At 41.0% G+C, this 13,585-nt stretch overlaps 1 protein-coding gene across 1 annotated transcript in view; it reads left to right on the forward strand.

Annotated features, from left to right (window-relative positions):
* Positions 1-13,585, forward strand: part of VPS13B (vacuolar protein sorting 13 homolog B) — a 1,301,055-nt gene that overhangs the window by 942,239 nt on the left and 345,231 nt on the right. Inside the window, exon 24 of the mRNA XM_073632833.1 lies at positions 2,268-2,955. Within this exon, the coding sequence (XP_073488934.1) occupies positions 2,268-2,955 (688 nt within the window). The remainder of the gene's footprint in view (positions 1-2,267; positions 2,956-13,585) is intronic.

The raw sequence follows: 13,585 nt of genomic DNA on the forward strand, positions 1-13,585 counted from the left end.
TGCTAAATGTAACATGGGTTTCTTAAAGTGGAATTTAAGTTAAAAATGTAAAACTGCCCTTTATTTCTATGTATAATATGTACAACATTTATATTATGCATTATTGTAAATGAGAAAGACAGGTGTAATGGGATAATCTAAATGCACTTATGTTTAAAGGCATTTTAATATACATAAACTTTAATCCCCATATTCTATAGGTTACTTTTAAGTACAAGAACATTCAAAATTACTATAGCAGTGTCAATACATTCACAGTAACCATATGTGACACATGTAATGTTCTAAGAGATGGTTTGTACCAAGCCCTGTAACTGTCACTTTTGTTGGACAATAGGATGATTAACAAACAAATTAAAAATGTTTTATATAATGGTTTTCAGTGACATTGCATTTCTATTACAGGATACACATATTTGGAATATTTTCTTTCATAAAATTGTTGAAAAAATGCAACTCTTTATGTATTATGTATCTGCTTATTTGTATACCATTCAAGATAAAGCTTTATACTTTTTTAGTTAAAATTTAAAATGTATAAATGTTTTACACTGTTTAACCCCTTGCCAACCGGCTCATGCCGCTATACGTCGGTAGAATGGCACGTACAAGCATATTAATGTACCTGTACGTCACCTTTAAGCCGTGGCATTGTGATCGCGGGTCCTGCGGACTCGATGTCCACGGAGATACCCGCGATTGTCTCACGGAGAGGAAGAACGGGGAAATGCTGATGTAAACAAGCATTTCCCCATTCTTCCTAGTGACAGGACACTGATCACAGGAGCAGTGATCAGTGTCATGACATGCGTAGCCCATCCCCCCTACAGTTAAAACACATCCCTAGGACCCCTTTACTGCCAATCACATTTACACAGTAATCAATGTATTTTTATCGCACTGATCGCTGTATAAATGTGAATGGTCCCAAAATAGGGCCAAAAGTGTCCGATGTGTCCGCCATAATGTCGCAGTCATGATAAAAATCGCTGATTGCCGCCAAAAAAAAAAAAATTATTAATAAAAATGCCATAAAACTATCCCCTATTTTGTAGACGCTATAACTTTTGTGCAAACCAATCAATAAAAGCTTATTGCGATTTTTTTTTTTATTTTTTTACCAAAAATATTTAGAAGAATACGTATCGGCCTAAACTGAGGAATTTTTTTATATATTTTTTGGGGATATTTATTATAGCAAAAAGTAAAAAATATTGCATTTTTTTCAAAATTGTCGCTCTTTTTTTGTTTATAGCGCAAAAAATAAAAACCGCAGAAATGATCAAATGCCACCAAAAGAAAGCTCCATTTGTGGGGAAAAAAGGATGTCAATCTTGTTTGGGAGCCACGTCGCACAACCGCGTAATTGTCAGTTAAAGCGACGCAGTGCCAAATCGCAAAAAGTGCTCAGGTCTTTTGCCAGCCAAATAGTCCGGGGCTGAAGTGGTTAAAGGGGTTTCTAAAGCCTCAAGGTTTTTTTTTTTTTTTTTTTTTGTTTTTTTTTTTTTAACTTAATGCATTTTATACATTTAGGTGAAAAAAACCTGTGTCACAGAGTTTCCCCTCCTATACTCACTATTGCGATCCAGAGCTGTGCATGAGAGCTGTGGCTCTCCTGACTTTGTCCCTTCTTCCTGGGCAGATCAATAGCAGTGGGAACCATTGACTCTTGTTCCTGTAAATCAATTCCATTCCAGTGATGAAGGAGTGGGGGACGGAGTTGAGTCCTGCTGTCTTTGTTAATAGACGCAGCAGCAGGTCTCGGCAGTGAGCCCACACAGAAGCTACCATGGGAACCAGATTTGTATTAAGGGCAGCAACAAGAGAGGAGGAGCCAAGAGCGCTTGTGAGGGACTCAAGAAAAGGAGGATCAGGGCCGAGAGCAGGTAAGTATAGACATGTTTGTTGATTTTTTTTCTATTTTAAAAATTTTTTTTTTATTTTTTACCTTTACAAAAACTTTCATTTTCAGTAGGGCAGAGTGCATTATCCTATTGCAACATGTAAAGCAGTGAGTAAAATATAGTTGCTGCTATATAAATACTTGTAACTAATAAATAAAAATAACTAACCTTTTTATCTGACTGACTGAAACAGAAGAGAGGTGAAAACAGGTTGTTTTGCATAGCCTAAGTTTGCATATCACCATTGCTCTTAGATGTGTCTTATTAAACAAGAGAAAATAACCTAGTACTAGGCTAAGTGTATTGCAACAATATCCCTACCTCGTGGTTATTTTTTAATATCTTATGTGCCTCCCTTTTTAGGTTTCAAGACAGGAACAGAAAAGAGATGCTACTGAAGGTCGCACAGCAGATACTTCCTCCCGTTACAGTGGAGCCCAGGACAGTGGCATTGGTAGTGATAGTGTGAAAATAAGAATAGTTCAAATTGAACCTCAAAGTGGCACAAGCCACCACAGAATTGTACGACCATCCAAACAGTCCTCTATTGTAAAAAATCTTAACTTCATACCCTTCGATATCTTTATCACTGCCAGCCGCATATCCTTAATGACATACTCATGCACTTCCGTGTCCAAATTAAAGGTGGACACCAGTGATGGTGAGAAGGTCAGAAAAAGTTCCCTCAACTTGACAAGCACAGCATCGGATGAGGTCCTGGACAGATCTGCTCAATCAGGAATCTCCACTCTGACAGCTGAGGACCTCCTTACCAGTAACTCCTCTTCTCCAGTTAATGGAAAAGCTGGCCTCTTCTCTCTGGAGCGTCTTCATGCTTCGACAAGGTCTTCTGCTCGCCAAGCATTGGGCATCACTATTGTTCGTCAGCCTGGGCGAAGAGGAACCGGTGATCTGCAGTTGAATCCTTTCCTTAATCTCACAGTGTCTCAGCCATCTTTGTTGATCAGCTGCCATCACAGAAAACAGAAGGTGGAGATATCACTCTTTGATGCACTACTTAAAGGCGTGGATCCAGAATACAAATGTTTAGGTATGTGTAATGAGTAATAGCAAATTGGGTCTTTTGTTTGCAATGTATAGGAAGGCATTTTAGCTGTGTTTTTCATGTGTTGAGTATAGACTTAAATATCAGAGAATGCCATTTACAGATTGAAGGGTATATTTATAAACAAGTGGATGTGATTTTTTTTTTTTTTAAACATTGACTGTAGGCGTGCCTTCCAGTGATTGATTCAGCTCCAGTGAATGTTTTGTGAATATCACATTCACTTCTTTATAAATACCTCCCTATGACTTTAACCTCTACCAGGCTAGGGAGTAAAATAGAGGGAAAAAGCCAGCTGTGAAACCAGTCTATGCTTGCATATGTGGCAAAGTTTTGCAAAGCGTGGTGGAGAGTAATGAATACACACTGGAACTAATGGCAACTCGGTACCAATGCACCCTCCTGAAAAATCTAAGGAACTGGGGGGTAATTTGTCAAACAGGGCCTGCATCCAAAAACCTTTCCCCACTCTATCCCCAAAAAAATCTACAGTATATATCTATAAAAACACTTTAATTCTTTTTTCTATAAATTCTTCGATTCAGAGAGCATTGAAGTTGTTCTCTCAGCAGCTCAGCTCCACCTCTCCCAGCAAGTGACTCAGCAGCCTTCTAGTCTTCTAATCTCTAATGTAAATATGGAGCAGGTGATCTGAGAGTGGGGAGCAGGGTAAGCTAAACTGCAGAGAGAACAAATCTGGATTACTTCAGTGCCTCTGTGAACTTTAAAGTGACACTAAAGGTTATTTTTAGAGATATTATACTTAACTTCTCTGTGCAACAATATTGCTCAGATCGGTAGCCTACCTCCTTTTTTGCAGTCCCCTGCTGATCCTGTCTGCTTTTCCTTCCTTTGGGTGCTCCCTTAGCATGCCGGATGCCATGGAGGCATACACACATGCAGGGTCCCAAGCTGGGCTGTGTGCGTTTATAGACACACAATGCCAATAAGCTGTGCCCCTGCTCCCCCCTCACAGGAGTTAGAATGACAGTAGCAGGAGCCTATGAGTCCCACTGCTCCCAGTGCCTACTGTAAAGACCAGAAAGTGAGAGGAGCGGTACTGCAGCCAAGACAGCACTGGAGTGATGACAAGAGTCAAGTAAGTGTTTAGGGATGGGGTGGGTATGATAGGTAGTGGGGTTTTTACCTTAATGCAGAGAATGCAAATAACATTTTGTCTTTAGAACCCCTTTAAGGATAAACTGCTTCACAGTGCCTGTACCTGCAGAGGTCAGTGTTAGATTGTTTTAAATTAGATTTGCTAGCAGTTTCAGAACATGTAAATACCATATTTTATCGGCGTAAAACACGCACTTTTTTCCCCTTAAAATCGGGAAAATCGTGGGTGTGTGTGTGTTATACGGCGATCCCCCGCCGATCTCCGCTGATTGTGAGCGGAGCGATCACGCCGAGATACACATAGCCGAGTGTACTCGGCTCTTCTTGGCTCCGCTCACAGTCACGCCCAGTCCCCCCATTGGACCTGTGTTATGTCCATCATAGGGCGGGACTGGGCAGAGCTGAGAAGAGCCGAGTACACTCGGCTATGTGTATCTTGGCTCCGCCCAGTCCCTGCGATCTCCGCAGCGCTATATTTAAATCTTAACAAGGCTGCAATGGACACTAGAGAAGGCTGCACTGGGGCAAGGCAGCAATGGACACTGGGGAAGGCTGCACTAACAAGGCTGCACTGACAAGGCTGCACTGGACACTGGGGAAGGCTGCACTAACAAGGCTGCACTGACGAGGCTTCAATGACACTGACAAGGCTGCAGATGGACACTGATAAGGCTGCATTGATGGGCATTTAAATGTAAGGTTTTTTTCCTTAAATTTCCCTTCTAAAAGTTTTTTCCTTAAAATTCCCTCCTAAACTTGGGGTGCGTGTTATACCCCGATAAATACGGTACTTGAATGTCCATAGCCTAGTTCACTTTAAACATTCATTTTACAGTATCTTCTGGCTGTACACAATGACCGTCAGTTGGTGATCTTGAACATTTTTTGTACACATTTGGTACCTTTTGTGCTTGTTAGGAAAGTGTTCATGGAATAAAACAATACAGTCTTTAAGACACATTATAAACAGAGATATTGCAATAACTCACAATTATCTTCAATGTGAAACACAAACCCTCATGTGTTTTTTGTTACAAAGCTTAAAGTTTTAAAGCTGGTTGTAGCTTACCAGCGCAGAATAATATAGTAACCTAATATCTACTTTTAGAGAGCTTGTAGAAACAGTTCACAAAAGATAAGCTTTTATTTACAATGACATTACTTCAAAAAAAAAAACATTGTCTTAATGGATTATCTTGTTATATTGAATTGAAGCATCCAGATCATTTCCACCAAATCAGTTGCAGAAGTCCAGTGTTACAAGCAGCATTTTGTTGGAAGACCGGACAAAGTAAATACAGACCACAAAATATCCAAAACATTATTATTCACAAAAATGTAATATTCTTTAAAGCGGAGTTCCACCCAAATTTTGAACAATATCTGTATGTATTCTCTTCCTTGCCTAGATGCTGACATGCCGTTTAAAAAAATTGAAATCGCCATAATTACCTTTTATTTTTCTGTTCTTCTTTGCACTTCCTGGTTCTCCTCCCGTGGGAGTAGGCGTGTTTCTAGCCTCTCCCAGACTCCTGGGAGCTAGTCTCAGGCTTCCCAGGATGCCACTGAGCATGTGCTGGAACGAGCGGTGAATGCTGGGAGCACACCATTCACCACATCCAGGAAATAAATGCTTGTGGGCTTCAAATGCCCACAATGAAGATGGAAACCGCCTGCAGTGAATAATATAAGTTATTCTTTCCGACGAAATCTGACACAGGCGGACATATTACACACAATATGTGAGTATGTAATGCTGAAAAGAAGAGTTTGTGAATGAACTAAAAAAAAAAAAACGATAGATAGGTGGACCCCCGCTTTAAAACCTGAATGCAGGGCCTAACGTATGCAAATGACAATATTTACGTTTTTGTAAATAAGCATAACCAAAAAGGATCTGGTACAATACTCCCACTATTGCACAAAAACAATGCCTGTCAAACCTGGCACATGATTATCTTTGTAATGTCAGTTAAATGTAACAATTCCATCAGCTAAGCATGTGTCAGGTTTGACAAGCATTGCAAGAGCAGCAGTAGTGTGCCAGGCTATTTTATTTTCTGCTTATTTACATAAATGGAATATCCTTGTAGGTTATTGATAAGAGTAAAAGTGTATTGTCATTTTAATGCATGCAAGGCCCCCTGCATTCAGGTTTTAGGGCCGGTTCACAACAGAATTTCACAGGAACGCTGCATGCCTGAGAGTTCCCCTGCAGTGTGTTTTGGCAGCCCATTTATTCGTTCCACCTGCGATCTGGGTTTGGGTTGCCTTTAACAACGTATTGACCTATCCTCATCCCCTATTATGGACCTTCTGCATAGAGTTTAGGGTGTCTTAAAAACTTTATAGAAAATTACAGTTTTTTTTTTTTTTTTTATTTACTCTCTTGTGGCATAATTCGGTATATTCAGAATTAGCTAAACTAAGGGGATTTCTTGAATGGGGGAAAGGGTGTATTATATTTATATCAATTATTCTTAGGCAACATATTCAAATCTTCTGATTAACTCTTATGAGTTCTCGTCTCAAAAGCAATTCTATCAATACTTGCAGTGGTATCTGCATCGGAGAAGAGCAGGTTGATTTCCTGTATACATACGTGGCTGCTTTCCTCCATACAGGATCCTGCTGCACTTAGTGTAGGGTGTCATGGATTGAGGACAAGTGGGGAGCAGTGGGATATGGCCTTGGAATCCAGAAAAACGCATTTCAAAAAAGTTATAAATTGATTTGCATTTTAATGAGTGAAATAAGTATTTTACCCCTTCGCAAAACATAACCTAGTACTTGTGGCAAAACCTTTGTTGGACACATCTCAGGAGGGATTTTGTCCCACTCCTCTCTGCAGATCCTATTCAAGTCATTAAGGTTTTGAGGCCGACGATTGATAACTCGAACCTTGAGCTCCCACCACATGTTTTCTATGGGATTAAAGTCTGGACGACCTTAATGTGCTTCTTCTTGAGCCACTTCTTTGTCTTGGCCATGTGTTTTGGGTCATTGTCATGCTGGAGTACCCATCCATGACCCATTTTCAATGCCCTGGCTGAGGGAAGGAGGTTCTCACCCAAGATTTGATGGTGCATGGCCTCGTCCATCGTCCCTTTGATGCTGTGAAGTTGTCCTTTCCCCTTATCAGAAAAACACCCCCAAAGCATAATGTTTCCACCTCCATAATTGACCATGGGGATGGTGTTCTTGGGCTCAAAGGCAGCATTCCTCCTCCTCCAAACACGACGAGTTGAGTTGATGCCAAAGAGCTTGATTTTGGTCTCCTCTGACCACAACACTTTCACCCAGTTTTCCTCTGAATAATTCAGATCTTCATTAGCAAACTTTAGACGGGCCTGTACATGTGCTTTCTTGAGCAGGGAGACCTTGCAGGTTCTGCAGGATTCAGTCCTTCACGGCGTCCTGTGTTATCAATTGTTTTCTTTGTGACTATGGTCCCAGCTGCCTTATTTTGTGTTTCTTCCATTTGCAAATAATCGCACCAACCATTGTCACCCTCTCACCGAGCTGCATGGCGATGGTCTTGCAGCCCATTCCACCCTTGTGTAGGTCTACAATCTTGTCCCTGACATCCTCGGACAGCTCTTTGGTATTGGACATGGTGGAGAGATTGGAATCTGATTGATTTGCTATTGTGGACAGGTGTCTTTTATACAGGTAACAAGCTGAGATTAGGAGCACTCCCTTTAAGAGAGTGCTCCTAATCTCAGATTGTTACCTGTAAAGAAGACACCTGGGATCCAGAAATCTTGCTTATTGATAGGGAATCAAATACTTATTTCATTTATTTAAATGTAAATCAATTTTTAACTTTTTTTAAATGCGTTTTTCTGGATATTTTTGTTGTTGTTCTGTCTCTCACTGTTAAAATAAACCTACCATTAAAATTATAGACTGATCATTTCTTTGTTAGTGGTCAAACGTATGAAATCAGCAGGGGATTAAATACTTTTTTCCCTCACTGTATAGGGTCTCAATCTCTTTGACAGTCATGTACAAAAGAATTCAAAAAGCTGAGACCTCTGTGTTTCCATTCCTCCTCAGCATATCATAATTAAGTAGATCTACTATAAACTAAGAAAAAAATCAGCCCTTTTCCGATAAGGCAGTGGAATCAATTATACATTTTTTGGCTTCGAGGGGTCTTAAAGTGGAATTCCGGTCAATTCCTAAATATGCTTAAACCTGCTCCCACCCCTTCTTAATTCTATTCTAACTACCATGTGAAAGGAACATGCTTATACTTATTTTGTGGGTGGCCAGTCACATGATCAGCTCTCACCAGCGGCTTCAGGAGAGAGGAGGGACAGCCCACAACGGATGCCCCATAGTAAGCCTATGGGTGACATCACTGCACAGGCATTTCAGCCATTGTCTGTATTCTCTTCTCTCCCCTGAAGCCAATGCTAGGGAGATCACATGTCCAGAATGGAGTGCCCTCAGAATAGGTATGTATGCAGGCCCACATCCAATCCTTGTCCAAATCATGCTGCCTCAACCCCCTGCAAAATCTCCAGAATACGCCCCTTTTTAACCATTGACACCACCAAGCTTCTAATTCATTCCCTGGTTATCTCTCACCTCATCTACTGCAAATCCCTCCTCATTGGCTTACCTTTACATAGGCTATCCCCCCTTCATGCTATCATGAATGCTGCTGCCAAACTCATCCACCTTACCAACTGCTCAGTGTCTATTAACCCTCTCTGCCAATCCCTACACTGGCTTCCACTCACCCAACGAGTAAGGGCTCTTTCACACGGGGCGGATCGGTGATGATCCGCCCCGTGAACACCCGCTTGCTTAGCGGGGATCGCTCCGCCGATCCCCGCTGAGCGGGAAGATGACATGTCCGTCGCTGCACACTGTGCAGCGACGGACCTGTCAGAGCGCCACTCTCCCCTATGGGGGATCGGATGATGATGGACCGTAGAGTCCGTCGTCACCCGATCTGATCCGAAAACGGATGGAAAAGTAGGGTTTTCCTCCGTTACACTTTTCGGATCGGAGCGGGTCGGATGTCAGCGGACATGTCACTGCTGACATCCGACTCTCCATAGGGATACATGTATGTCCGTTTTTCATCTGAAAACGGAAGGATGAACAACGGACATACGGATCGTCCATGTGAAAGAGCCCTAAAATTCAGAGTACTAACAACAACTTACAAAGCCATCCACAGCTCGGCCACCAGCTACATCACTAACCTGGTCTCACAATATCAACCAAACCACTCTCTCCAGTCCTCTCAAGACCTCCTGCTTTCTAGCTCTCTTGTCACCTCCTGACATGCTCGCCTCCTGGACTTCTCCCGAGCTTCTCCCATCCTTTGGAACTCCCTACCCCAATTTGTCAGACTATTTTCTAATCTATCCATCTTTAGACAATACCTGAAAACCCTTCTCTTTAAAGAGGCCTGTCCTGCTTCTAACTAATACACTGTGTTTTTACTTTCTCCATCAGCCCATCCCCAAAGTTATTACCTTTTGTATCACTTGACCCTGCCTCTTAAATTGTAAGCTCTAACAAGCCTCTGATTCCTCTTGTACCAAATTCCAGCTCCTGAACCCCCCTCCATGTAATGGTGTAATAACATACATTGATTGTATTTAGTGGTTTCCTTGGCTCCTTTTAAAACATTTTACAGATTTTCCACTTGAGTAGAGTTTTCTTTTAATAGATTATACAGAGAAAAAAAGAGGTATGTAAGGCATTTAAGCCCAACTAGAAACATTTTTGTCTGAAGTCCTTCGTCATCTTATAATATGAAGGAAAAGCACAACTGAGAAAGGTATCTTCAGTCATTGATCACAGCATGTTTCTAGCTTATAAGGATCCTTGTTGCTGTCCTCCAGAATTTAGAAAAATATGTTCTTTGATGTGTCTTTTTTTTTTAATGCACACTTTGTACATTTTTTTGATGTTTTACCTTTAATCACAGAGTAGGCAGCTTGTTTTGGCAGCCTATCTTAGCTGTGGGCAGGAACTTGTGAGTTATTCCATATTCGGTACACAGAACTTCAGATGAACTCATAATAATGAAACTCCTACAGAGACAAATTCTGTTCCTCAACTACTGTTATTATTTTCTGTTTGATGGAGGTCAAGAGGCAGCCTCAGAAGTGGTTTACAATTGCTCATCCATTTCGGCGGCTGGAGCTCTTTAGCACACATGCCTTCTGAGGAGCACTTCTTAATGCGGCATTGCATACTTACATACTATTCAGTTGCTGATTCCGAAATGCAGAATAAGCAAAACTGTCAGATTTTGTTGCAGAGAAAAAATCAAAAAGCAGCTCTGAAGAAATCTTTTGAAGTAGTAAGATACCTAAGAGTTTATTTCAGGCCTTGTACACATGTACTAAATACTGAAAGCTTATGGGCCAACTGCCAGTCTTTTTCTCAATGAACCCTCCTTCCTGGCAAAAATAAATGGGCCTGCAGAAAGAAAAGTTCTTTTTGATTTGTAAATTGAATACATTTTTAAGTGTTCGTATTCAACCTTTCCACTAAGGCTCTGTTTCCAATACTGCGAGTTGTTGTGCGACTTGACACGTGAAGTCCCATAACAAGTCAAAATACATGTATTTCAATGGTCCACGTTCTAATTGGTGGGACTCAAGTTGCAGTGACTCCAAAAAAGGTTTTTGTACTACTTTGTTTCCCGACTTCGGTGCAACTTGTTCTCCCATGGTTCTCACCAGTCGCATGATATCGCATCAAAAATCGCATTGCAAAGTCGCACTATAAATCGTGCGACTTTGGGGCCGCAATAGTGGACACCTAGCCTTAAAGTGGAACTTCACCCTAAAGGCTAAATTACAGTGCTGCATATTGAAAAGGAAAGCCAATTTGGAATAATAACATTCAGATGCAATATGGCTTGTGTAGCAATTGTATATGCTATTTTATTATTCTTTTTTTTTTTTGCTATTTTTCCCATGAAAGTGGAGTTACCCTTTAATTATCCAGTCATTTTCCTGTTTACTTGTTTTATCTCCACATGATAAGATGGGTGAATATTTGCACAATGTATTGTGTGAATATTCTCAATTTCTTTAGTAAATCAGCTTCATCGTTTTGCTGAGATTTTTTCAACATTTGCTGCTTTTTGGAATATAAATGGTGCACCTGAGTAAAATTTCAAAATTTCAGTGATCTTTATTTAAAAGGAAATATTTAGATATATGTAGACTGTCTTTGGTCATTGCCTGGAAATGCTACTTGCTTGGCTGTCATATCAATCTTGTGGCTTCAGTACTCTGAATATTTTGAGTTTTGTACCCAACACCAACTTGCTTTGTGTGGTATCCAGATCCTTGAGACACCTTTTGAGGAAAAGATCCATTTGACCACACACATGGTCAGCGCAAGAAGTAAAGTATAACCTAGCATAAAGAATATCAGCGCTATCACTCTTATCAAACATTTAGAGTGGAAGTCCAAATGTTGCATTCTCTGAAATGCAAATGACGTTATGCTTCTATTTGAAAACTGCCTGTCTCTATAATTTTGGAATAAAGGTTATTCACATTTTACAAGTAGGAGATTCAATTCAGTAAGACGTCATTATGTTATAGCCAAGAACTTGTAGGTTTTAGTTTACAAAATTGAGCCTAGGGCCTCTTGTGGTGGCCATTCTGCAACTAAATGAATGCTTTGAATCACTATGCAGACCAGAAATAGTGATATGTAAATTATTTGTGCTGGGTGAAAAGTGTGGCGTGCATTTGTATTCAGCACCCTTTACCGTATATACTCGAGTATAAGTCGAGGCCCCTAATTTACCACAAAAAACTGGGAAAAACTTATTTACCCGAGTATAACATGAGGGTGAGAAATGCAGCAGCTACTGTAAGTGGAAAAAGAGGGTCAACGATGCCCTTCTGCAGCTGCATGCCTCCCTGTGTCCTGTGCAGCCTTCCTGTGTCCTGTGCAGCCTACCTGTGTCCTGTGCATGTGTCCTGTACATGTCCATGTGTCCTGTACATGTGTCCTGTACATGTGTATGTGTCCCTGTGTCCTGTACATGTGTATGTGTCCCTGTGTCCTGTGCATGTTTCCAGTGTCCTGTGCATGTGTCCTGTACATGTGTATGTGTCCTGTGTGCATGTGTCCTGTGTCCCTGTGCAGCCTACCTGTGTCCTGTGCTTTTTATATACATGTGACCTCGGTTGTGTACATATTTCATTGCCATCATCCCATATCAATTTATAAAAAAAAGTATATGAACCTCTGAAGGGATTTTTAAGGCAATGGAAATTTTCAATTAAAGTAAAAATCAATTTTATTATTATCGATCAGAGTTAAAAAGTACAAAAATTACAAAAAATAGAGATAATCAATTGAACTACAAAATTCAAGAAAAACTGTATATATACAAAAAAAATAATTAAGGATATCATATTGCAAATGATTGAAAAAGTACATTGGCTAATAAAAGGAGAATTTTGGAAGAAAGTGATACATCACACTACCCGATACAGTCACCACAGATAAACAGCCGTGCTGTCGAGTAGTGGAATTCCAACGCGTTTCAACATGTGTATTTCAAAGAAAAGTCTTCTTCAGGGAAATGCATCACAGTCTAAAAAAAACAAAGTAATAATGTTATAAATTGTATATATGTATGTGTACATTTCCTGCACTGTGAAACTGTCACATTACTTACATCCTTCCAAAGCACCTCGTGGGTAAGTGTAATCTCCCATATCAGGGTATAGAGTCCTAGTCCTCCATGAGTTAAAAAATGTCCTATATCTCCTACAAGATGGCTGGATAAGTAGATTTAATCCAAGTGTTGGCGTTTCAACATCAAATTTCTGATGGCTGTCTGGAATAGGGCAGACATAGGGAGTAATGAATTAAGGATAATAGTGGGAGGGTGGGGGGGCTATAGCAAGCCCCCCCTCTTTTTTATATTATTAATTACCATCATTATTTTTCTTTCCTCCTCCCCAACAGAGAGGATCCTGTTCTAATGTGGATGTGTAGGGCAAAAAAAAACACTTACTTTCCCAAGGGATGCAGGTCAAAGTGGCCTGAAGCAGTCAAAGTCCATGTATATCCAGCAAACCGTCTGCCCTGATGGCCCTCGGAGATTCCCGAGGGAGGAGTGACGCCATTTGCCATCTCTGGTGTCCTTTTATGTGGTGTGGGCAGGGATAGGGCGCCGCACCAGCCAATGGCGCGGCTCGCCTGTCAGGGATGCCGTCAGGTACGTCCCACGTGAGGACGCTGAGCGTCACCATGGCAATGAACGCCACTGCGGATACCGCGCATGCATGCCACGGTAGCGTGTGTCTCATCGCACATGCGCACCGCCATGGCGTGCGTCTATCACGACGTGGAGCAGCATGTATGGGCCATCCGCCATGTTAGAAAGGGGCCGTGCCTATACTTGGAAAGAATAAATAAAGCAAACCACATGAGACAAAGAAATCGATGCCGTAGATACGTTAGTCTCATGTGGGAAACCCAC

The sequence above is a fragment of the Aquarana catesbeiana genome, linkage group LG05 (genome assembly GCF_042186555.1).
Source record: "Aquarana catesbeiana isolate 2022-GZ linkage group LG05, ASM4218655v1, whole genome shotgun sequence".
In the NCBI taxonomy this organism is placed as follows: domain Eukaryota; kingdom Metazoa; phylum Chordata; class Amphibia; order Anura; family Ranidae; genus Aquarana; species Aquarana catesbeiana.